This window comes from Alligator mississippiensis, chromosome 2 (assembly GCF_030867095.1).
Source record: "Alligator mississippiensis isolate rAllMis1 chromosome 2, rAllMis1, whole genome shotgun sequence".
Classification (NCBI taxonomy): Eukaryota; Metazoa; Chordata; order Crocodylia; family Alligatoridae; genus Alligator; species Alligator mississippiensis.
Window position 1 is genome coordinate 171347694 of NC_081825.1, and position 24291 is coordinate 171371984.

At 49.4% G+C, this 24291-nt stretch overlaps 1 protein-coding gene across 4 annotated transcripts in view; it reads right to left on the reverse strand.

Annotated features, from left to right (window-relative positions):
* Positions 1–6319: 6319 nt before the first annotated feature.
* The window catches only part of SPTB (spectrin beta, erythrocytic), a 135503-nt gene continuing 117531 nt past the window's right edge, over positions 6320–24291 (reverse strand). For 2 of the 4 annotated variants that reach the window (XM_059722416.1, XM_019498752.2), the window contains exons 33-36: positions 14456–14718; positions 12605–12781; positions 11552–11594; positions 6320–10936 (exon numbers count right to left, since the gene is read on the reverse strand). In XM_059722416.1, coding sequence (XP_059578399.1) covers positions 10769–10936; positions 11552–11594; positions 12605–12781; positions 14456–14718 — 651 coding nt within the window. In that variant the 3' untranslated portion in view covers positions 6320–10768. The remainder of the gene's footprint in view (positions 10937–11551; positions 11595–12604; positions 12782–14455; positions 14719–24291) is intronic. The other 2 variants (XM_059722418.1, XM_059722417.1) reach the window with 2 other exon arrangements.

A 24291-nucleotide genomic window follows, 5' to 3' on the forward strand; every position in this document is an offset into this window, starting at 1 on the left:
TTGCTGGCTGGGCCTGAAGGTAAGGGCATCTGCTTTGGAGTTCCAACACCCACATCAGCCCCAAACAGGCTTTTCTGGCTTGAGTGAGGCACTGTGGAAAAGGTGGGTAAATCCCAGCTGCTTGAGCCAGGGCAGGCAGAGGGTGGGACTGAAAGGAGCAGGAGCCTCTGCCTACTCGGGGCAGTTTTGGGTCCAAGAATGAGGTTGGTCAGAATTGTCCCCTTACTGGGGACACCAGGACTCCTGTGCCACTTCACCTGAGCCAGCCCCCATGGCAGTGGAGTGGTGCAGCAGGGGGGTAGGGTGGGTACCATGGCAAGACCCTGGCAAGGAATGTGGGTAGTGGAATGGGGACCATTTTTTTATAGATCATGGGCCAGACCACATGGCCTCAGGCTTCAAAGAGTTAATACATGGCTGGACAGGGAGAAAATAGCAATGAAGAGCCTAGGGCAAGGGTGGGCAACACTCTGCTAGGCTGGGTCAGTGCTCACCACACCCTCTCCCCACCTCTGGTAAGGTGGGTAGCCATACCAGGGTACTCTACGTGCCTGAGTACTGGCTCATCCTGTGACTCCCAGGTCTTTGGCAAGCCACTGAGTCTCTCCTATCTAGCTTAAACATAAAAACTTTTAGGGCAGAAATGTCCCCTTCCTCAGGACTGGGGAAAGCCCCGATAACCTACTAAGGTCCTCAGTGCCCCAAGCCATGCCCATTCCCTCTGTGTCATGGTTGGGGAGTGGGGAGCTGTGTGAGACAGCAGGGCTGGGCCTGGGCAGGAGGTGATGTACTCTGGCAAAGTTCCCTAGTAGCACCAGCTTGAGCACTGAGGCTGGGGTTAGGTGCAGGGTCCAGCAGCTTGGCAGACAGAACAAGGGTGGGAGCCCAGGTTGGTAGTGGACACAGGATAGGAGTAGTCTCAGCTGCAAGTGAAAAACTTGGGGCCATGCTGCCTGTATGGGGCTTGACTCAGCTCTTCTGGTGTTATTCAGGAGACAGGGCCTGTACTTGCCACCTGTCCCCTCGGTAATAGGGCTGGGTGGTACCTCCACTGTGCAGAGTGGTCTAGATTTGCCTGCCCTGGAAGGGTTTTATGGGGCATTCACTGCCCGTTTCATCTCTGGGCCTGGAATTAGTTTGAAAGTAGGTGACCAGAAGGGATATTACCAGCAGCAACCACCCTGGGTTGGGCACATCCCAAGCTGGCCATGTCTCCTGAGCTCTTCTGTGCCTGGCGCCAATGCCAATAATTGGCTGAGAGAGGAAGGGGCTATCCATGCTAGCCTGTTTCACTGGAGGCACAATGCATCAGTCTGTCTATCCATCACCTCCTTGTCCTCCTGTGGGCATAGTCTTGCCTATCACCTGCCTCATGTCCCCTGCCCCTGTGCCAGTTTATCAGCTGTTCCTCTGAGTCCTTCCTGGGTGGGAGGTGGGGGAGAGAGAGAGACAATGAGCATGAACATTTTGGGCTCTAAGAAGCCCTTGTGCACATCCCCTGGCCTGACTCCCCATCCCAAACACTTGCCCCTTCCTACCTCAGTGCAGGAGACTGTGGGGCAGAGAGGGCCCTTTCCTTCCAAGGTAAGCCACCTGCTTCCCCTTCCTGTAACTAAGCCCCACTAGTGCTGGTGCCTCACCTGTCAGTTTTGGCAGCTCAGCTGGACCCAAAGGATGAGCTGTCCCTCTCACCCTAGCAAAAGAGAGCTGCCGTGGCTCAGGCACCAGGAGCAGCCCTCTAACCCCACCCTAAGAAGTAAGTTGGAACTGAATGACCTTTACTCCATGCTGCAGCATGGCTTTCATGACCTCTCCCATGAAGCATGGTGCTCAAACATACACAGCCCTCACTGGACACTGCCCCATCCTGCTGCTCCAAATGCCAGACTGCTGGGGTAGAGGTAGCTGAGTCCAAGAGAATGAGTTCTATGGTGGGGGGAGAGCTCTTCCCAACACCAGCTGTTCCCTGGGAGCATGGGGGCAGGCAGATGGCTGGCAGCCCTGCACACTCAGGGTGGTCTCTCACTGCTAACCCCCATCCTAAGGGCTTACTGCTAAATGGGCAGGGTGAAAAGTGCCTTAGCAGGACTCCGGCAGTTCAGATGTCCTAGCTGCCAAGGACCTACTGGGTGTAGGGGATGCACTGGCTTCTGGGGGATGCTGGCCCTGAACCCCACCTGCACTTAACCGCATGTGTCTTCAGGGGGATGAGTGGCCTATTGAAGTTTGGGGGACAAACCCAGAGAACAAAAACTTAGCCCTGCCTACCTCCTATCTGTATAATACCTGCCACTTACCCCCAGCATCTGTCCGTACAGTCATACCCCACCCCAAACTAACACATACAGCTTTCCATGTCACTGCACAGATACTACAAAGCCCCCAAAAGCTCTAGTGAAGAGCACTAGTTAGCGCTCCAGAAGGCCACCCAGGCCCTAAAGAAAACACATGACCCTCTGGAGTAGTGGTTCTCAACCCGCAAGCCGCATATGAGCCAGTCAGCACACTGCTGCAGCCCACATGACATCTTGTTAAATAGACACGGGTCTTCAGGTAAATCCAGTATCTTTTATTAGACCAACTCAAATGGTTGGAAAAGTTCTTCCTTGCAAGCTTTTGGGTACAAATACCCTTCGTCAGGCTGAGGAAGCATCTGCAGTTGGTCTGTGCTCTTCCTGGATGGAATAGTAAAGAAGCCAGAAGCCAATATGCATGCGAGAAAGCCAGTCAGTGAAAATGTAAATTGAGGTAGTTAATGGGTAAGAGACAGGTTGGGGGAAGAGGAATATACCCAAAAGCTTGTAAAAAAAAAATCTTTCCAACTATTTGAGTTGGTTTAATAAAAGATATCAGATTTACTCAAAGAACCTTGCCTGCTTATGTCCTTAGGCCAGCATGACAACAACCTATACCCTATAAACAGATACACAGGAAGTAAGATGTGTGGGTGCAGCCCACATAACACATTGAAAACTAAAAGTGTGGCAAGTGAAAACCACTGCTCTAGATCCAGTCACTTGCCCACATGCCTGTCCCCTCCTTTTGCCTGGGACACAGTGAGGGCAGAAGCCTGGGACCTTGTGCAAGCGTGGAAGGAGTAGTCCAGCTCCCACCCACCCCCTCCAGGGGCAGATCTGGGGAGGGGTGTGGGGAGCACTGGTATACTTGTACCCCACTTTGATTCCTGGTCCACCTAAAGTTTAAAACCAACTGCTTGGCAGTGGCTACAGCATTTCTAGTCAGGCATAGCTAAGCAAGTCACTTGACTTCATGGCTCATAATCTACCAGATCCTTTCTAAACTCTTCATTCCACAGGTGTTAATGATCCTCTCCTTTCAAATAGTCTTGATGTTCCACCAATCAAGCTATCCTTTGTTCTGCAATTCTGTTGTCCTGTCTGTTAGCTGCAATGAAGCTCCTATTTCACAGTCCTGCAGATTGTTTTGCACACATCCCAAATAAGTTATATTTGTTTGTGCTTCAATCTGAACCTGAATCGCATAGCCCTAAGCCCCTAGCATATTATCAACGCTTCTAGTTTATTTTTATCTGGATAAAAAGATGCATCCTTTTGTATGTGATGATGCATCACACCACCTGTACCCCACTTCTCAAAATTCTAGATCTGCCCATGCCCTGCCCCCTCCCTCTGAGGATGCAGCCTGTGGGTCTGGGACCTCCATGGTCATGATGAAACTCCACAGATACGAGCACAGTCTGCAGTCTCCATCACCCCTGGTAGTGATTACCTGGGCTGTTCCAGACCCACACTGTGGGACTTGGCAAAGCAGGTGCCACCCTACATCTCTGTAGCTCTGTCCAGGACCTAGTAAGAACATACTGCATGTTCTTATTTTTGCTTGCCAAGTGTGCTGCCCCCCTGCCCACAAAGCTGGGTGTATGGGCACGCCCAGCAAGCATGGCCATGCACTGCTAGCCCAGTGCACTGAGGGCAAGTCCTGCTGCTGTTCTAGCAGCAGGCAGTGCCCTTGTCCCATTGCACTATATGGTACACTCCCTGCAGGCACCCTGCACACCCCAAACTCACAGTGCCTACCGGATCAGTCATTGGCAGGCACAAAGGATGAGGGGATGTTCTGCCTTGTCCAGAGGAGCATAAGCCAGTGGAGGTAAATGCTGAGGCATAGAGCAGAAAGTGTCTTGAAGGACATGGGACACACGCAAGAGAGGAGCCAAGACTTGCAGCACCTCCCACTATTCATGGGGCCTCCTGTTGGGGGTTCATGTGCCATTGGGATGGAACCCAGTCATGGGAGGAGTGCTCTGAGCTGGGGCATTTGATGACTCCCCAAGCAAATGAGATGGTCAGTCAGAGCACCGCAGTGTGTCCTGTCCTGGGGCTGCAGGCAGGTACCTCGTGTGTTGTGGGACCCAGCACCCAGACCCCTTGCCTTGTTTGTCCTGTGAAATACTGGAGTAGAACTCCCTGCTCTTGAAACACAGCTGGAAGGGAAACTCTTGTTGCTCACGGACCGGTGATTGAAGCACTTGCCAGGAATTGGGTCACCTAAGGCCCGGCTCAGCCTGCGGGGATTCCAAGCTGTCTCGCCAACAGAAATGTCCCAGTGCATTCATGGAGCCAAAGGGGAACGGGCCAGGGTGAACCAGATGCTGTGGCTTGGCAGCTGTACATAGACTGGGGGCAGGGGGAGTAGGAGGGACAGTATACCTGGGCTGCACTTGCTTGGTGTCTGCCAAATGCCCATCAGAGCAGAATCCCATGGCAGGGTGCTTCCCCACAGGGCACACCCTTGCAGCTGGGTCCCTTTCATAGAAGAGTGCCACACCCCCCCCCGGAAGTACACTCCTCCCCCATGTACAGGCATAGTTGCACCACCTCCAAGTTGCTGAAGTCTGGGCCCAGATCCCAGATCTGCTTGTGTATTTTGTGACTATGCAAAATACAGGGGCAGGCCCTGGACCAGGGGGAGGACCCCAGGGCACCCCTATTGTCAACCCCAGTGTTGCCAGATATCTTAATTGTGAGGTTAAAGAGACAGACCCCTTCTGACCCAATGGATCTTGAAACTGGTCCTGCCCATTGGCCCAGCCTCAATGCAGGTGCGAGGTGGCAAGATGCTCCTAGCTTATTCTGCAGCCAGGTGGAAAGTGCTTTCTTCTGGAGGTGGGACATGTGATTGTGAAAAGGCATGCCCTTTCCTAACCCCAGATTTTTGGTCCCGATATAAATAGGGGGTCAGTGCTACTACTGGCTCATATGTGAAAGCAGGCAACCATGAGTGCTGCCTCCTCGGCTGTATGCACTGTGTTCTGAACACGCTGTCTGGATTAAGCCCCACCGGGCACCTCAGCAGAGCAGCCTGCATCTTGACCAAGTCTGTAGCTGTGGAGATGGGCCAGGCAGTCGCGCGCAGATTTGCAAAGCTGCAGTGTCCAGCATGGAAGTCTCAAGCGAGTTTTTTTACCAGACTAGCAGGAGTTCTTTTGGGATCCTTTGTTGGAACTGGTCCTATGTGATTTGCCCCAGGTTACACAGGAAGTCTGTGGTGGAGCAGAGAATGGCACCCCGATGGCCCAAATTCTAGGCATATGCCTCTACCCTCTGGTCCCACAATGCTGCAGATGGTGGTAATTAAGGAGTCTGTCCCAGACAGCTGGCATTGCCTGCAGAGCCTGGAAAGGGTCAACTCCATCATGCTGGGGTTTTGGGAGCTGCAGTAAATTCCAGAGGGATCTGGGGATTTGTTTTGTGTAGGGCCCACGAAAAACTCTTGGCATAGCACTGTCTGTTTCTACCCTTCCATGTGACTCTATGGGAGTTGCTTTTTCTTGCTGGGTGTCATGTTCTGGATTTACAGTGGTATTATGGCATGTCTCTGTCTCATTTAATCCCCTTGATAGCTTTACAATCCTATTACTGAGTGACATTCAAAACTGCCATCCATTGACTTCCATGGACTTGAACTCCCAGGTGGCTCCATGCTTTTAAAAAAATGGGACATTTGCTCCTAAGGCCCTCATGAAAGGCACTGCCCTTCGACTCCTAGCAGCTTTTGCAAAACTTTATGCCTTAGTTTCCTTGTCTAATTTGGTCCCCATCCATCCCTCCTTTGGCTGCACCTCATAGCCTTCCTCCTATGACATCACAGCATGCCTATCACTTCACAAAAGTGTTCACTGAAGACTGCCCAGAAGCATACTGGCCACTGACAGCTCTTCCCCAGTCTTGTGCAGAACTCCACAGGGCACTGTCTTGTCACCCAGCTGCTTGGGACCATTGCTTGATCCTGGCATGAAACCTGCTGTTTAAAACCAAAGCCAAACATTAAACCTATACAGCATTTTGGTTTGTTTCTTTATTAGAAAAAAAAGGAAAGAAAACATGAATCAACAGCTTCCAAAGCTCTCTCTGGAGATTCAGCTCATTCTATGCACTGTGGAAATATGTCCAAGCAGGCTCACCACAGGGCCCAGCTGTCAGGAACTAGCCACATGGGCCTCAACAGTGACCCCACACACCTGGTAGGAGCTGCCTGGGTGCTGTGCCTGGGTGCTCCTCCTCCAACTGCTGAGCAGTACTGTGAGGGGCCTGCCTGGGAGTGCTGTGTGTGCTGGGGGAGCAGCCAGTAGGGCAGAGATCTTGCTGAGATGGACTTCATTTTTCTCAAGGAGTAGGACAATAACAGCTGTGATGGTGCTGGAAGCCATTGGAAATGGCCTTTTTCATGGGTGGATGAAAACATGGATGACTGACAAATGTAACACTCCCAGGCAGCATCAGAGCACAGAGAAAGAGAGGGGGAGAACTATATTCAGAAGCTGTGCTGACAGCAGGCAGGATGGATGGAGGGGAAGTACCCCGAAGGGGCAGGGAAACCCAGTGGTTTCCTTGGGTGTAGGATGGGCGTAGAATTCAGGCTGCCCCATGCCACAGGCGGCCATGCTCAGTAGAGCTGCCAAACGGATGGTGGGAGGCGGTCCGGGTGTCAATCTAGCATTGCAGTGTCAGTCCCTGGAAACAGTGGGCACATCTACACAAGATACTTAATGTGCAGTAGCCTAATAACCAGGGATCCTGGTTTTCTCTAATAAAAAATTGCCCAAATTTTGGATTTAAAAAACTATAATATATATATTATATATATATATAGTGGTGTTTCATTTTAATCATGGAAAACTGTGGATTTGGGGTTACTTTTTTAAATCTAAAAATTGGGGATTTATTTAATCAGAGAAAACCAGGCTCCTTGCTAATAACACTGAGCAGTAGCGCAAAACAGCACAAACCATGCTAATATGCTACTGTGCAGTATTATTAGGCTACTGCATAGTAGCGTCACTAAAAAGGCATTCGCCAGTCCTGCTGCGCAGTAACTCTACTTAGTGTACATTTATTTAGTACTTGATTATCCAAGTAAGAAATTAAATTTGCAGTAACTACTGGGCAGTAATGAATGTGTAAATGCACCCAGTTTGTAGCATTTGTGTGCCTCAGCAAATTCAAAGAAGTCTTCTCTCTCTCTCTCTCTCTCTCTCTCTCTCACACACACACACACACACACACACACACTCTTGCTCCATGTCCTGATTTCTATCTCATGAAAGCCCTATGGTTCTTGCAGGTGTCAGACTGTGGTACAGCTCAACCGTTTAAGGCTTACAAAATACAACAGTGGCGTGGGAAATTTGGACAAACACACTGGGTTACAAGAGATCCAGAAAGATCCAATGGGAACCAGTTTTATTTTTGCATCTTTAAACTCTCTGAGGATCCCCATACTGTCTGAGAAAGCATGTGCTGGTACAGAGGGGTAAAGAATCAGTTTCTCTTTCATTCATCCTACAGGGGCAGAGAGTAAATGTGAGGGGAGGAAACAGCTATAAATAACCCTGGAAATGACATTTCCTCTGGGGGTCTGAATTCTGTTGGTCAAGCTGCTATGAAGTCAGCCTTGCTCCCATCTCTCTACACATTAGGCTTCATTGTTGTGAAACCTGCTGATTGCAACCTGCAGGCTGTATTAGGGGCCAGCAAGTCTAGGCTTCAGTTTGTCTCCATTGGGCCTGGGTGTGAATGGAAGTTCATGCCCTTGCATGGCTAGCTAGGCTGTATTTTGTGCGGGACAGCTCTCTTACTATGGATAGCAATAGCTGGTACCACTGTCAGGCCACCTCAGACAGCCCCTGCTGGGGAAAGGTACCACTGATGTTGAGGCTGAGAGCTCCAAGCATAGGTGGTCTTCTGGGGACACAACTGCATCTCTGGGTTGGATAGAGCAGTGGTTCTCAACCTTTTTTGTATCAGGATCCATTTGTAAACATCAATGGCCAGTCCTGACCTGCTGCCCCACTCCCCCAGCCTCAGATCCCCATTGTATGGGGCGAGGGGGAGGTATGGGGCGGGGGGATGCCAAGTAACCCCCAACAGGCTGGAACTCTGCCAGCCTGCAAAGGAAAAGCCATGGTTTCCCACATTTTTCTCCTTTACAAGAAAATCCATTTTTAAAGTTTGTGAACCTTTCATATATTCTTGCAACCCACTTATGGGTCACAACCCATGGGTTGAGAAGTGCTGGGTAGAGTATGTCCCAGTCCTGGGGACATGAGTTTTGGGTCAGATCCAGGGGACGAGTTGGGGGTACTCTGGTCTGAGGTGCCATCTGGGCATGGTTGACACTTACTGCCATGGCAAATGAGCATGCAAAACAGAGCATGGCAGCTGGCTGAGACTTAGCCTACAGGGAGCCTAAGTGACTTCTGGAAGGTCTGCTTGGCTGAAGGCTGCTATGGAAAGCAAGCTTGGCACTTCCTCCAGGCAGGTGGACAAGCACAAAGCAAGGATGCTGGCCTCAGGCTCCTCCTTTTCTGACATCTCTTTGGGAATCCTGGAGTGGCCTTTGGAAGAAGTCTAAAGCTAGTGGCTGCAGCAGGAGGATTTCTGCAGGGCTGCTGTTCCCCAACCCTCCTCCCCATAGCCAGTGATGCCTAAGCTCAACAGCCTGCACCCTACTGGTCCTGAGATCTGGGTTTGCTGCTGATTACTGAAGCCACTGTAAGCTGCACTCCACTAAATGCAGGATAGAAGTTTACAGTTCTGGAGTTCTGCCTGTCCCAGAGGATGGGAGGCAGGACTCGTGACTCCAGCCTTCCCTCTGCCATCACTGGCCCCTGTTCAACACACAGGCACTCTGAAGCTTGATCATTTGTTTGGGGGCCCAGATCCATGTGGGGTTATTGCCTCCCTGGTGTCGAAGCCAAGGGGTGCTCTCCCCACCCATCCCCAGGGAGTTGCTTATTCTTAGCATATTAGAACCAAGAGCCCCCTCTGGAGCTCATCCTAGGCACGAGGCAGCAGCTCCCTCCACACTATCTTGGGCTCTGCTAGAAAGATGAGGATTAGCAAGAGGCCTGAAAGACACCGATGCAGCCCACAGAGGGAGGCAGCATGAAACAGAAGACAGGATGAGAACAGAGTGATCCCAGACAAGGCCTTCTTCAATAAAATGCAGTGATTCTAACACTTAAGAATTGTGGGGTGACACACACTCCCAGACACACACACAGACACACATGGACTGTAAATGATTCTCCCCACTCCCAATTTAGAGCAAAATCTGTTCTGTCCCCTAGCCTTATTTTACTGTTCTGCTTTTCCAATGTGTACAGACTGGCTGGAAGGAGCCTTGTGCACTGTAATGTGGTCAGTGCTTGTGTATGAAACACACAAACTTAGACATATTATAGTCCCCCATGCTTGTAGCGGACTCATTGGACTAACAGCTACCTGCCCTCTATATGAGGCAGATGAATAACTAGAGCTGGTATTAGCAGTAAAACTTATTAGGTCAGCTGAGTCTGCAAGAAACAACCAGCACATATAACACATCATAAGCAATGCCTTTATCACTGACCAATGGGGATGGCAAAGGCTAACACTAGATTCCCAGTATAAATGGCTACCCACTTTAGCCGTGGACACCTGAAGTAGTGGTACCTGGATGTATGCATATGGCCTGCCTGCTGGAAGGAATGTCAGGCTTGCCTAGATGGATGTCAGTCACCCCCTAGAGGCCACAGCTGAAACAGGCTAGACCACTGGAACTTCTCTGGCCCACAGAGGCATGGGGGCAGGCCCTGAGCCCTGCTCCCTCTGACAGCTGGGATGTCTTGGACAGCTTTTTGATTATTGCTAGAAGAGCAGGTTACCAGAGCCAGCCAACCTCCCCCCACCAAAAAAAAAAAAAAGATCCAGAGAAAGATTTCCACCTGTGAGAAGACTGCCCCCAAACCACAGAAGAAGGCAAAACCCTGAAAATGTTCTTGCAGACCCTTGCTGCTTGGGATTCTCCATGTTTCCAGCCTTGCCCAGCAGTGAGCTGCTGGTGGCCACACTACCTGTGCCTGCTGAGTCAGTGCTTCTTCCAGGAGCTATGGGCAGATCCAGAGTGCTACAGGTAGTCCAAAAGATAGGCTTCACCAGGCTGAGCTCTCCATACCAGCAGACGCAAAAGCACCTGCTCTGGCCAATGCTGGCTATTAGGCTGCATCTGCTGCTCTCTCCCTTGAAGTGCATGGGATCAGAGAGGGGCACATGGGTGTGTGGATAAGCAGAGGGGGGTAGTGTTCAGCACATGTGAGCAAGAGGGACTCCAGCGTGGAGTGTGTGTCTGCAGAGAGGCAGCTGGCTGGGCCCAGAGCACCCGCTGACACACCTACATGTACTGTTCTGTGCTAGGCTTGCTGTATATTTGGCAACAGAGCAGGCTGCACTGAGCCACCCTGGGGCTACTTCTTTTTGGGAAAGAAGATAAATCTCTTCTCTTTCTCTTTCTTAGCCAGGCTGGTGTCCATGGTGGTGATGGAAGGCAGAGGGAGGCTCTGGGCCTTGGCTTTAATGCTTTGGGATTCAATTATTGCTGTGCTGAGGCCCTGGAGCCATGTATGCATCTCATCCTATGGGGACAGAGACAAGACAGATATTCAGTAATCCCTTCCCTTTCTCTTCTGGTCCCCTTCTTTTTCACTAGATGTAGAGAGCAGGTAGCTATTAGCCCAATGAGCCTGCTACAACTGTATGATCTGGTACATCTGGAGATGGGATTTGGGTGTGAAATGGCTTATCAGGAGGCAGGATCTGGTGGGCTCAGTGAATGTTGGGGCTTATATAGGGAGCTCCCAAGGGTGAAGGAACCATACAGGCCAAAGTATAATGTAAGGCACTTCTGCCACCTGCTACTAGAGCTGTTCTGATGTGATATGTGGAGCAGGCTGTCACAGTAGCCAGGAAAAGGCAACAGAGCCCACACCCACAAGGCCACCCTTCTGTAGAGGGATGGGATTTCTAGCTCACCACCTATGATCCTGGCCTGGTTCTACAGCACAGCAGCCCCGCACAACTATGACTCCAGAAGCCCCCATGCTGGGAGCCCATGGGCTCTGCTTCTTGCTGGGAGGATCCCACAGTCAGCCCTGCAGGGCCATACCTGACAGTTCCAATGTCCCACCTGAGCAAAGCCCTGCCCAAATACCTCAAAGAAAGAGGGTGAAACTGCCTGTGTGGGCACCTACCTCATCCTTGCCATGGAAGAGCCATTCATTGCCATTGCTGAGCCTGCCAACAAAATCAGAGGTGTCTATTACTCAACCTCACCTTGCCCCATGTCACCCTGTCAAGAGACAGTTCAAACCCATTCATGAGTGTACTGTGAGCCTGGGTTTAGCTCCCCTGGCCTTGGAAGGGGCCTGGGTTTTCAGAGGCCATGGTGCATGCCCATGGGGTATCTCCAAGGGTGCCCCTGTCTAAGGGAAGCCTCGAACATGTATATGCAACACTGCACCTTCCCTAAGTGGGGTTGCCAGTAGTGCAAAGGGGAGGCCTGGTGTCTGGGGCTTGTGAGAAAATGCCAGGGGAAGAGACCAAAGGGGACAGTGCTTGGAAGTAGGAGGTGTGCCCTCCACTCCTGGGCAAAGATCAGGACAGGGCCTGCAGTAGAGAACAGCTCCAGGCAGGACTGCCATGCTGGCAAACAGGCACATTGGGTAGATGCCTGGAGACAGGGATGCACTTAGGGTCTGGCCCAGCAATTATCCTGACATCCTTGCCTCTCTCATCCACTGATCTTAACAGGCCCCACACTAAACCCTTTCCTTCTTCCCACCAATAAACAGCCCCCCAAACTTCCTTTCCTTCTGTTGATAATAGACCCTCACCTCAAACTTTTCCTCCTTCCCCCAACAGTAACAGCCGCCCCTCATCTCAAACACTCTCTGCCTCCCCAACAGATACTAGGCCTTACCCCCCACTCCTCATCATGAACACTCTCCTACTTTCCCTTTGCCAACCTTGTTTGCTCTTTCCTGAATGGGGTGGTCTGGAAAATCTCCTTTCCAAGACTAAACAGCTCCTCCTTCAGCAGACCCCTTGCCAGACAGAGTGCACTCAGGATGTGTATGAGCGAATATCCCCTAAGGTGGCCTTGAGTAACCCTAGCTTGCTGGCCCTTGTGGGTCCCTCACCTCCAGATCAGAGTGGGTTAGACCCCTGTTGAGCATGGCCTGGCCAAGGCCAAGTTCACTCCAAGGCCTCAGCCCAAAGGCTCCTCCTGCCCATGGTGGCCTTACCTCAGCTTGAAAACATGTTTTTTTTTCTTGTAATCGGCTGCCACCTCACAGAGGGCATTCTTCAGTGTGAAGGGCTCCTCTCCATGATAAGGCACGCCCAGGGTCAGGCCCTTTGTATCCTTGTAGAAGGTCAGTTCACTGTTCCTGAGCACGCAGTACACTGTGCTCCACGACCTGCTGGTAGGAGAGTGAGAAAAGGGAAAGAGAGGACCCTTTTGTTAATTTGTCCATGAGGTGCAGATCTTGAAAGGTGAAACATGAGAGAGTGGAGTGACACAAGAGGCTGCACAGGTGAGCACCAAGGAGAGGGGGTTGGTGAGCAAGCTACATAAGGAAAGGTCAGAAGAATAAGTGCAGTCATAACTCTTAAGATTTGCAGTCTGGGAGATGCTGCTGCTGTCAGGGGGAATTGTTGGTGCAGTGCTGCCAGCTGCCAAGAGTTTAACAGCCCTTACAACTCCCACCATGTCTGTGTGCTGCCAAATCCTGTTGCCAGTGGACCATGAAAACACAGAATTTGGGGGGCAGGGAGCTGCCCCAACCCCTGACTGACCCCTTCTAGCCTGTTGCTCTGCCACCCACCCACTCCATGACTGCTGCTCTGACCCCACAACCCTCCTAAGTGCTGGTCCAGCTACCACCACTGCCACCTCTGTAACTCAGCACCCAGGGCTTGTGGCCTGGTTGCCCACTGCTAGTTATGCTACTGGGAAAATGGGATGTGCCTTTAGCAGAGGGTGAGAGGAAGGGGGAACAGGAAAGCTGTGTACACCTCCTTGAAAGAGATGAAGATGCTTTCTCCCAAGCCACAGAACAGAGGATATGCAATAGGGTGACACTACACCCAAGCAGATGGACATCTCATCTTGGGGAAGATCCTCAAGGGCTGTCTAACCCAATCTCCTACACAGATACTGGATTCACCATTCCTAACAAACCCAGACAGATGCCCATCCAATAACAGTTCCACGGTGTCCCTCAGCAGCTGGCTCTGCTGTCCTACTGTTTGAACAAGTAGGACATTTCCCCCAAGATTCAAGTTAACTCAGTCAAATCAGGAATGGTACCACAAGTCCAGAAAGTAACTACTGTACTTATGTGTGCCAATCTGGTCAGTGTGTTCCAGAAAGAGGGTTTTTTGAGTGGGAGTAGGTGCAAAGAAGGGCTGCTAGGGTGATCAGTGGAACAGGAGTCTGGGCTAAGAGTCAGGGAACTGTACAGCAGGGAGGCAAACAAGGACAAGAGCCAAGGGCTGTTGAAGCTAAAAGAGACTGCTGGTACAAGGCCACATGGCTACAATCTGGCCAGGAATACATTTACACTGGAAAACCCAAGCAGCTTCTGATGATCAGATCAGTGAGCCTCTCCCTAGGGAGCGATGAGGGCAAATCAAGACAGAAGCTTGTTTGAATCACTTGCAGAGCCTGGACTTGGTACCACAGGAAGATACTCCCCCAGTCCTATGCTATGTTTGGATGACAGGGCTGGACCCTTCTAAGTTATGTGAGTCAGTGGCCCAAGGTGATGTGTGCTCCTGAAAGGGGACAGGGAGGGATTGGGAGGCTGTGCAGCCCCTAGTCATAGTGCTTACCTTCATGCTGTCTCTGGACTCATCTGAGAGGCCTCCTGCAGGTATCACTCCCCACGCAGCAGATCTGGGGCTGCTACAGCATGCCCTTTCACCAGCAGCCCAGCTGCTCTGTGATACAAGTGAGGATCAGGCCCTCCCCTTGCTGATGAGGTGCCAATGCCCCTCAGGGAGGGAGTAACCAGACCCCTACTGGGGAGTCAAGCTAGGGAAACGATAGCATGTGGAGAGGGCCCCCATCCCCCTGCAGACAGGTACTTCACCTGTTTGAAGCCTTTTTATTAGGAGCCTCCAGGTCGTGCTTGCGTCCCAGGTAGCCCTCCATCTGGACACTGTGAGATCTATCCAGCTGGGCTGGCAGTGTAGCAGTTTCATCTATTTCACTCGCTGGTGTCTGGACAACTTTGAACGAGTCCTTAGCAGAGGTCTCTTCACCATCTACTTCAACCATCTTGTCAGTCTGCTTCCCTTCTGTAGCCTCTGCAGAAGTTGGGGGTGGCACTGCTTTCTCCTCCTCTTGCACCTGCTATAGACATGGAGCACAGGTATTGTACCTGCATGTGGCCAGGAAGCACAATGTCAGTAGGGGTTCTGATCCTATTCTACCCTCAAAAGGGCCACACAAGGCTGGGTCAGTACTGGGGACAAAGCTCTCCTGTCTTTCTCCAAATGAGTCACCCTGTGAGCTCAGACAGCTTGCTTGACTCCAGGTACATTTGTAATCCTGCCAAAAATACACTAGGGACTAAATCTACAATGGTATTTAGGAGCCTCTCCCACTGAGTTCAGCAAGGGTTTAGGACCTGTTTTACAAAGTGTTTCAAGTCCCTGGGCATGTCTACACATTCATTAATGCGCTTTTGCTACTGTGCATTAAATTTAGTACCAGAGGGCATTTATACACATACATTTGTCTGCTCCAACATGCTGAAAATCCAGTGCGTTGGAGCAGACTTGATTAATCAAGTCTGTGGAGCACGCAAACTGATGAGCCCGGTGCTGCATTGCATACATTTGTATAAATGATGAAACGCATGTCAGTGCTGAGAAAATGGCAGTGATGTGCTTTTGAACTAAAACACCTTCGATGTCTTAATTCAAAAGTGCACCACCACCATTTTCTCAGCACTGATGTGCATTTTGCCTTTTATATAAATGAATGTGCTGCAGCGCCAGGCGCTTTTAAAAGTGCCCAGTGCTGCAGCGCATACATGTGTACAAATGCCCTCTAATAGGAGGTACTAAATAAATGCTTATTAAGCTGTCCTAATGCGCTGTATCAAAACTGCATGCTTTTTTAGTGATGCTTAGTGCGCAGTAGCCTATTTTTACTGTGCATTAGTGTATTAGTATGGGTTTTGACATGATGCTTTAATATGCAGTAAAATAGGCTACTGTGTATTAAAGCGCAAATGTAGATGTGCCCCTTAAGAGCAAAAGACCCTTTGATTTTCAGGTATATGTAACCACCTCAATGCATCAGTTCCTTTGGAAAGGAGAAAATCACTTTGAAAAAAATATCCTCCTGTGTCCTGACTTTCCTTTGGTGATACAATAGGGACAACCATCCCTATACCACAGGAGATAGAGAGGGGCAGTCCCAGCGAGCAAATGTTCCCCTGTTGTGTGGAGACAGTTAGCCGGGGGTGTCAGGTACAGTGCCCACCTGGCTTTCTGCTTAGAAACTTGAAAAATTGACAGGTTCCAAGATCCTAAACCACTTGTCAGGTCCCTTCATGGCCAATCTCCCAGTACTCTGTGCCATAGGGATATCAACTTTTGTCCCAAATGTCCAGTGATGTAGCCTTCATGACCCGCTGCTTACATTTGTATAAAAAGCTCTTTTCCCCCATAACCCATGCTGTCCCTCATGCTCTTCACAAACATCCCAGCTCTACTTTAGCATCTTTCTTCAAAGCTCTATTTAAAGCTGTCCTTTGTCATGACCTCAGGAAGCAATGGCTGAGCCTGAGATTCAGCCCACTGACCAGCACAGCTCCGCTGTTTCTATGCTCTGTCCTCTGCCTGGCTAAGGCCCTGTCTCTTGTCCTAGAGTGGAGGCTGTTGAGGCAAGGACCGCTTGGCTGTTAATCAGAATATTCTGCCACAGCGTGGGACATGTCTGTGTCAAAGGGAAATGCTATTTTGTACTGCAGTCTCCATCTTAGACCATGGCCTTCATGGTAATCTGTAGTCTGTAGCATATATGGATCTATTTGGAAATTATCCAAAGGAATACCTTTCCTTGAGAAAATGCCATTTCATCTGAGTCAAACATTTCCAAAGTGACATGTTAATTAGAACAACATTTTGTTTAGGAAAAAAAAAATTATATGAAGCATTCAAACTGACTGGAACAGCGATTTGCTTTTTCATTTGGAAAATGGAAACATTCATCACTCCAGGTTTAAATGCTCTTTAGATGAATCTGAGTTTTCATTACATTGTACTGATTTCAACAGATCTACAATGAAACATTTTTAATTAGTAGTGTCCTTGTTTTGGAAAATTTCACAATTTCAGTTGAGAATTTTACAATTTTGTTTTATATAATTTGGAAACACATATTTTTCAAAACCTGTTTCTTTTGAAGTTTTGATTGCCAATATTTTAATCTGAGATTTTTTTTCTCATTTTGCTTTGAAAGGAAAATGAACTTCAAAATGACATAACATCCCATAAAACAACATTTCTGGGCTTTGGCCACTTTTATTATAAGTGACTTCTTCAGTCAAATTTAATTTTACATTGTATTTTAGACAACAATGTAAAATATAAAGCTGAAGCGGGAATGAAATGTATTGACTGACTTGAAAAAACCTGTTTTGTTGGGAAATGTCAACATACTTGTTTTCAATATATTGGGTTTGTATGCAGAATGAAAGCATGTTTGCAATGTCAGAATTTCCACTGGAACAGACAGATGAGGTTTCACCTGCTTCTCCTTTTAACCTCTATTTTGAATGAGAGCAGCAAGTGTGAAAAGTATGTCTTCTGTATGGTGGAGCTGCTCACCCAGAACAGAGGGTAAAAAGGGTAAAAAAAATACCAGGTCAAACTTGGAAAGCCCACTTTGTGGAATACGAGAGCAATCTAGATTCTGGGCTATTAACTCTGATTGCCTCTCTCATCACTCTGGATAATGCAGGGTCCTGCTGCCCCAGGAGGGTATCAGACATAGACTCTTCACTGGCAGGCACACCAAAGAGACCCAGAACTGAAAGCAAATATGTCCCCAGACCCACAGGATTTACACCATTTTGCTGTCACAGGTGGGAAGTATTTGGGTATCTGGGACATACCATCAAAGGGAGCTTTTCTGAAAAGCTCTTCAAATAATGTACACACAACTGCAGAATGATTTGGGACAGGGCCACACAAATATACACACCCAGAGACCACTTTCACCAGACTAGATTAGGGCACAGATACTAGGAAGGACATCAGTTACAGGTCCTGAGTCACTGACCGGTTTGCTATTAATAGTGGCAGTTCTGCCTAACTTCTCTGGCTTTTTTCTATCCATGGGTCTCAAAATGCTTCAAGAAGAAGAGTTATATCATTACCCTTATTTTCCATATGGGGAAACAGGCCTGGATCAGGAATAAGACATGCTCAAGGAGAGCTAGCAGGCCAGTGGCAGAGTTAGAAACAAAACTAACAAATCCCAAATCCCAATTCAGTGCCCTACCCATCAGGCCTCACTGCACTCTGTCAACTGCAACCCTTCCCAGCAACTATGCTAATCCCGATGTATCCCCAGGTGGGAGGGGCACCAGGATGTTGACAGAGGAAGGGACCACAGGGACTGCCCCATCCTTTGTAGTGTGTAACATGTGGGAAGAGGGGTAGGAAGTACTTTTGCTATCCCCTGTCTGCATATAGGCTGACACCCCATAAGGAACCTTGCTTTGTGGTTGCAGACAGGATGCTGCAGGTAGTGGTGTCCTACAGGGGGCTGAGATGCTGGGTGCTCCCAGGCAAAAGCCCTGGACTGGTGCTCACACTATGAGGGGAGAAATCATAGAGCAATAGGGCCAGGAGGGCCCTGTTCAGGGCAGGATCAGGGCTTGGGGCAGGAGTAGCTCTGTCTGAACCAACCTGGACAAGTAGTTATCTAAGGCCTTTGCTTACACATGACATATATTATGCAATTAACTTGTTAGTTGCACAATAAATTTAGATTGGCCACAAGTGCAAAGTAATTATCACAGAATTAATGGGTTAATTGGCAATAGTTAGACCAGCCACATATGCAAAGTAATTATCTATAAAAATGACCATTGAGCTATATAAAGAGCCAACCAGCTGCAAAGTTAGTGCTTGAAAATGTGCAACAACTCTATAGCTGGTTTCTATCCAGTTTTAATTTAAATGTGTACCAAGGCCCTAAGCTGTGCTGTAGAACTTCCAGTGTCAGAGATCCCACTGCCCCTAAATAAATCTGTCCCAGTTCTGAGCCACTCTCAGAGTCACAAAGTCCTTCTCAATATCCAACTGCAATCTCTCACTGTAAATCAGGCCTTTTGGCATATCTCCCCTTTCTGTCTTCACCCCTTTCCCAGGAATGCTACATGGAAAAGTACACAGGTCTCTACGGGTATGACCTGGTTGGAACATACCACTGGCTCAGAAGGGACACGGGCATTTTCACATTGCCACCCAGAGGAAGCTGGCTCACAAGTGACAAAGGCAGAGCTGGGTGGCCCAGCAGGCTGGGAAAACACAAAGGAGCCAGACTCAATCAGCCCAACTTGCTATCAACCAGAAGTTGTTGCTAACCTACAGCTCTTCAGTGGTCCATAAAAAATGGAAAAAATGGAGGTGGGATTCACTAAGTTAGTGGCACCAAGGAGTTGGGCTGAGTCCTGTAGAAAGAATACCTTTCATTGTTCTACTTGGTCAGGATGGGGGCAACAGCCTGCTGGGAGGGAGCAGCAGCCCAGATCTCTTTTACGCCTTGATTCTCAGAGAGGTGAAGTCACAGCAAAGACATGTGAGCCCAGAACCTTAAAAGGCTTTAGGTGCCCAACTCCTAGGCCCAGACACTTCTGAGGACCTGGGCCTTTGTCTCTAGGGGAACTGATTTTGCCCCCTTCCAGAACTCAACCTTGGGGCAGGGAAGGCAGGCCTCAGCTCTCCAGCAGGTGAGTTGTAGTCCCCCACTGAATGTCCAATGGCAAGAGATTTTGAGTGGAGTCCCACAGAGGTCTGTTCTGGGCCCAGTGCTGTTCAACCTATTTACTAATGATTTGGATGCTGGAATTATGAACTTCTTGAGCAAGTCTTCAGATGACAAAACTAGGAAGGAGTGTGAACACAGAGGGTGGGAATGCAGTTCAGAAAGATCTCGACAGATTGGAAAGCTAGGCTGCAGCTATTGGGATATGGTTCAGTGCTGACAAATGCAAGGTGCTACACCTCAGGCAAAATAGTCATAAATACAAATAAGAAATGAGTGACACCTGGCTGGATGGCAGCACTATGGAAAAGGATCTGGTAGATCACAGACTCAATATGGGTGCATCTACCCATACACTTTAATGTACAGTAGCCATTAAAGTGTCATGTAAAAAACTGTGCGATCACACTAATGTGCAGTAAAATAGGCTACTGCACATTAAGTGTCACTTAAAAACTGGGTTGGGTTGACTATGTACTTTTACTAAGAGATTAGATGATAGAACTGTATAGGATGGTTTGGACAGGAATGATTTTGCCTCAGGCAGGAGTTTGGACTAGATGATGTCGAGGTCCCTTCTGGCCCTCTTTCTCTATGATTCTTTAGAATACGCGCCAGTACCTTCTCAAGTATTGAGGTGAGATTAACCGGTCTGTAGTTCCCCCTTTTTAGAGGGCACTATATTGGCCCCTTTCCAGTCCTTTGGTACCTCACTCATCTCCCACTTGATAAATAATATACCCAAGGGGTCTGAGATCACTTCTGCCACCTCCTTCAGTATCCTGGGATGAAGTTCATCAGGCCCTGCTGATTTGAATTCATTCAGACCCATCAAAATCTCTCTGTCCCTTTTGTTATTTCATTCCTCAGCTTGCCCTTTTCCTTATCCAAATAATCCTTATTAGGTGTTTGGCTGCAGCTTAATTTTTTTTTTTTGTGAAGACTGAGGCAAAGTAGCTGGTGAGTACCTCTGCCTTCTTTGATTCTATTGAGAGTTTACCCTATTTAACCTGTCCAAGCATAGTTCACGCCATTGGGAGGTACTGACAACTCAGACTGGGCTGGGTTTGAGCATCCTTGCCTCAGAACTTCATGGGGGGCTGCTTTTGGTTTATTGTATGTTTGCATCTGAAGAACAAGAGAATTCCTCATGACCCTGGAACTGTTGCCACACGTGAAAAATTAACACCCCCCCCCCCCCCCCAACACATGCCCCAGCACTCAAGAGCTGGAGAGGAGGAAAAGTTGGGGGTGGGGGGGTGGGAAGTAGGGCACTCCGAGCAGGGGTACTGGTCAGAATGCAGGTTCAGCTCACAGGCTAGAGCCTCTCTCCTGGGAAACAGGGATGCTGAAAAGGACTACTGGTAAGCGTAAAGCATCACCTGGACAGGAGCTCTCAGTTCCAAAACCCTGGGCTTGGATGCATAAAGGAAAACTGCTGAGGAAGAGTAGGGATGTGCTAAAAATTCTGTATATGGCACTAGCAAGATTGATACAGGAATAAATACAGGGACCAGTGCAGGTGTCCATTATTCAAGAAAGATGCTGAAAATTGGTGAGGGCTTGAAGAAGAGCCATGTGGATGATGCAAGGGCTGGAAAAGCAACTCCTGCTAGTGAGATGCCCCAGGAACTTGATCTGTATAGCTGACCAAAGAGAAGGTTGAGTGCTGATGTGGTCACAGTCTGCCAGCACATATTGACAACAGAGGGCTCTTTAGATTCAAGATCTCATTTCTGGATTGGAAAGCCAGAACAATTCAGCCTAAAAAAATGACTATGAGGGTAACTGGAGCACCTCACCAAAGGTTGGGCTGGCTTCTTCATCTCTGGCAACTTTTAACTGAAAACTGAAGATTAGTTTCTGAGAACAAACACAATTCACTGCAGGGCAGATTTGTGGCCCAAGCTACAGGGCCCTGAGATCCATAAGGCTTTAATCCTGTCCTTCTGCAGTGAAATGCAGGCTCTGGGATTTGAATCCTTCCAGGCTGACCTAAACCATCTCAATGGACAGTTTTATATACTGTAGTCCTTGGAGCACCTTGTGTGTGTCCGAAAGCCTGAAAGGGATAGGGCACTGAGATTCATAGATTCGTAGGTGCTAGGGTAGGAAGGGACCTCAACAGATTATCGAGTCCGACCCCCTGCCTAGGCAGGAAAGAGAGCTGGGATCAGATGAGATGCCCTAGAAAACTTTCCTTGGTATAGATTTGCCTCTCCAAATCACTACTGCTGCCCAATAACCAGGGCTGGAAGGGCAGAGTGGAAATATCACCATATTGCCAACCCTTTAGTGAACACTGTGGTATCTTACCAGGGGTGTGGCAGGGACTTGTGCCAGCATGTTATTGGAGAGAAGGGAGTTTGCTGCCAGCGATCAAGATGGTAGGAGTGCCCAGGTTAGAGTGAGCACTAGCAGGCATCAAAGTGTTGGTATCATCCTACTGCGTACCAAAGGAAAGTGAGATGGCTGGGGCAGGGAGAGGAAGGTGTGGGAAAGGAGGAGCTCCAAAACTCCTGGGAAGATCTATTCTGACTTGGAAAGGATGTTGGCTCATTTTTAGTCAGTTATCCTCCTCTCAGCATGGCATGGCCTCTTGGGACTGGGTGCTTTGCCACCATTACGTATGGTGAGGGCAATGACCATAGCCTGTTTCAACCATGGTCCCTTTGGCCTGGAGCACATGACACTGGTGCCCCAGCTGCTGTGTCATCAGCCTGCTTGCTGCCAGGACATGATCAGGGAGTGCCTTTTTTCCATAAACAGCCCTTGTTTTGTGCATGACCTGGGACAAGCCATGGAGTTGGATGAAGCATGAAGGGGCTGCTGGTACGATTTTGCAGTGGTGGGGGTCCTTAGCTCTGGCACTCAAAGGTCCTGATGATCTCCCATGCTTTGCAGCTGTCCAGGACAGGGAGTGGTGTGCTTTGGAGGGATAGAGGACACGTGTTTTTTTTAGGGATGTCCATTCTACTCCTATCACCTGAGTACCAGTGGCATTTAAATGTCTGTGGGCATGTCTTCATATGCAATAAAATAACACCTGAATTTTCTGGGCAGAAAATTCATGCACCTTAAACTGGGCCCCTGCACGCATCTGAAAGTGTGTCCATCAGGAACAAATTTGCTCCTGATGGGAGCAGCTCAGTTTAAGGATGCTCATGCCCTGCTCTTCCCCTCTTGAGGCAGCCAGTGGGAGCTCCAGGCTCCCCCACGTGCCAGCCCTGGGCTGGCAGGGGACACGGGGGCTGGTCCCAATCCCCATGTGGCTAGGTGGCAGCTGTCCTAGCAGCCAGACATCTCTCCAGCCACATGATGGTCAGGATAAGTCTCAATCTCCATGTGGTCAGGAGGCAGCATCCCACTGAGCCAGGATAGCTTCCCCTGATCTCTGTGGCCCCCTGCTGCCTAGGCTGACCAGGAGCCAGCTTCTACACAGGCACTTCAGTGCATTAGTTTATCCACTGTGGATACAAGTACTAGAAAATGGCACATTAGTCTAATCTACTGCACAGTAATTGCTGTGCATGTGTAGATGCTGGCACTTTACTGTGCATGAGATTAGTCTGATGGGCAATAAAGCATCCCACATAGATGCACCCTGTATGCTTATAATGAGGGAGAGGTCAGGTCTCTCCCCCAGCAGGTTATGGACCCAGAACTTTTTTCTCAGATTGTTGCCTGGTTTTCAAGAACTTCCACTTCCCCTGCAAAGAGAAGTCTTTGTGTGTGAAAACATGTGAAGGAAACCTTCAAAATATAAGTAGAGAGTGAGTGACACAGAGACTGAGTGTGCAGACAGCCTGAGTCTGTTGCTGGGCAAGACATTTTTCTATGTTCATATCAACAGGGTATTATTAGCACAAGGGAATAATGATGCTTATTGGCATGTCCCTTATAGGCTGACCTGCTCAGGGGGTTCCTTACTGCGCTGGCAGTATCTCAGGATGCCCCATTCCAGCAGGCTTCAAGCCCTTGTTTACCCCAGGATGGGTGGCAACCCTCTGCTCACCCAGAACCCATGGCCTGTCTGGATGAACACAGCAGGGTTGGGATCTGGGCCAGGATCCCTCTGTCCCTGGTCCTGGCAGGGAGGCTCAGCACATAGCCCTGCCCTGCCCTTCCAATTTCCTCTACTCTTGGACTAGGCACCACTGAAACTCTGGACATGAGTCAGTCCCACTGCCTCAGGCCAATTTTCCAGGGGCCTCTCTAGCCAACCTGGGTGCTCACCTTCAGGGGGAGCATGAAGGTAAATTTCTGTATTCTGTAAGGCTCAGGGTGTGAGGGCAGCAGGGCTCTTATTGGTGCTTCCTATGCTATTGCTTCTGTTTACTGCAAAGAACACCCTTGGCTTCTCTTTCCACAGAACAGGAGGTACTGGCTCCAGGTTGAGCCCTGCCTATGGCCCCTAGCATGCCTGACAAAGGCAAAGACTTGACAAGAAGGGGCAAGGGCCACCAAGTGCCACACAGGGCCAAGGGTCATGATGTCCACCCCAGGAGTCGGTTCTCTTGAGTCTTAACAGGCAAGGTGGTGGCCTTCAGTCCCATTACGGCATTCTCAGTGTGATAATCTTTTGGTATGTCTGTATTTGTGACCTCAGCACTCTCATGCATGCCTGCTCCCTGGCCACTTCCTCCTGCTTACACACCTGAAGCCTGAAGGTGAGCCAGGAAAGACCCAAGGGGGAGGCCACATTCCAGCAACCTGGAGGTTGAGAGTTTGAGAGCATGTCCAGGTTTGTATGATGGTAACCAGGTGGGTAGACTGTGTTTTAGAGCACCTCTCCCTCAGAGCATGGGGGACATGGCACAGATATGTCCCATCACACTGGGGCATCCTCACCATCCTTCCTGGTGAGATTAGAAGGGTCATGCAAAACAGAAGCATCTTAGAAAGCTTCATCCCAGG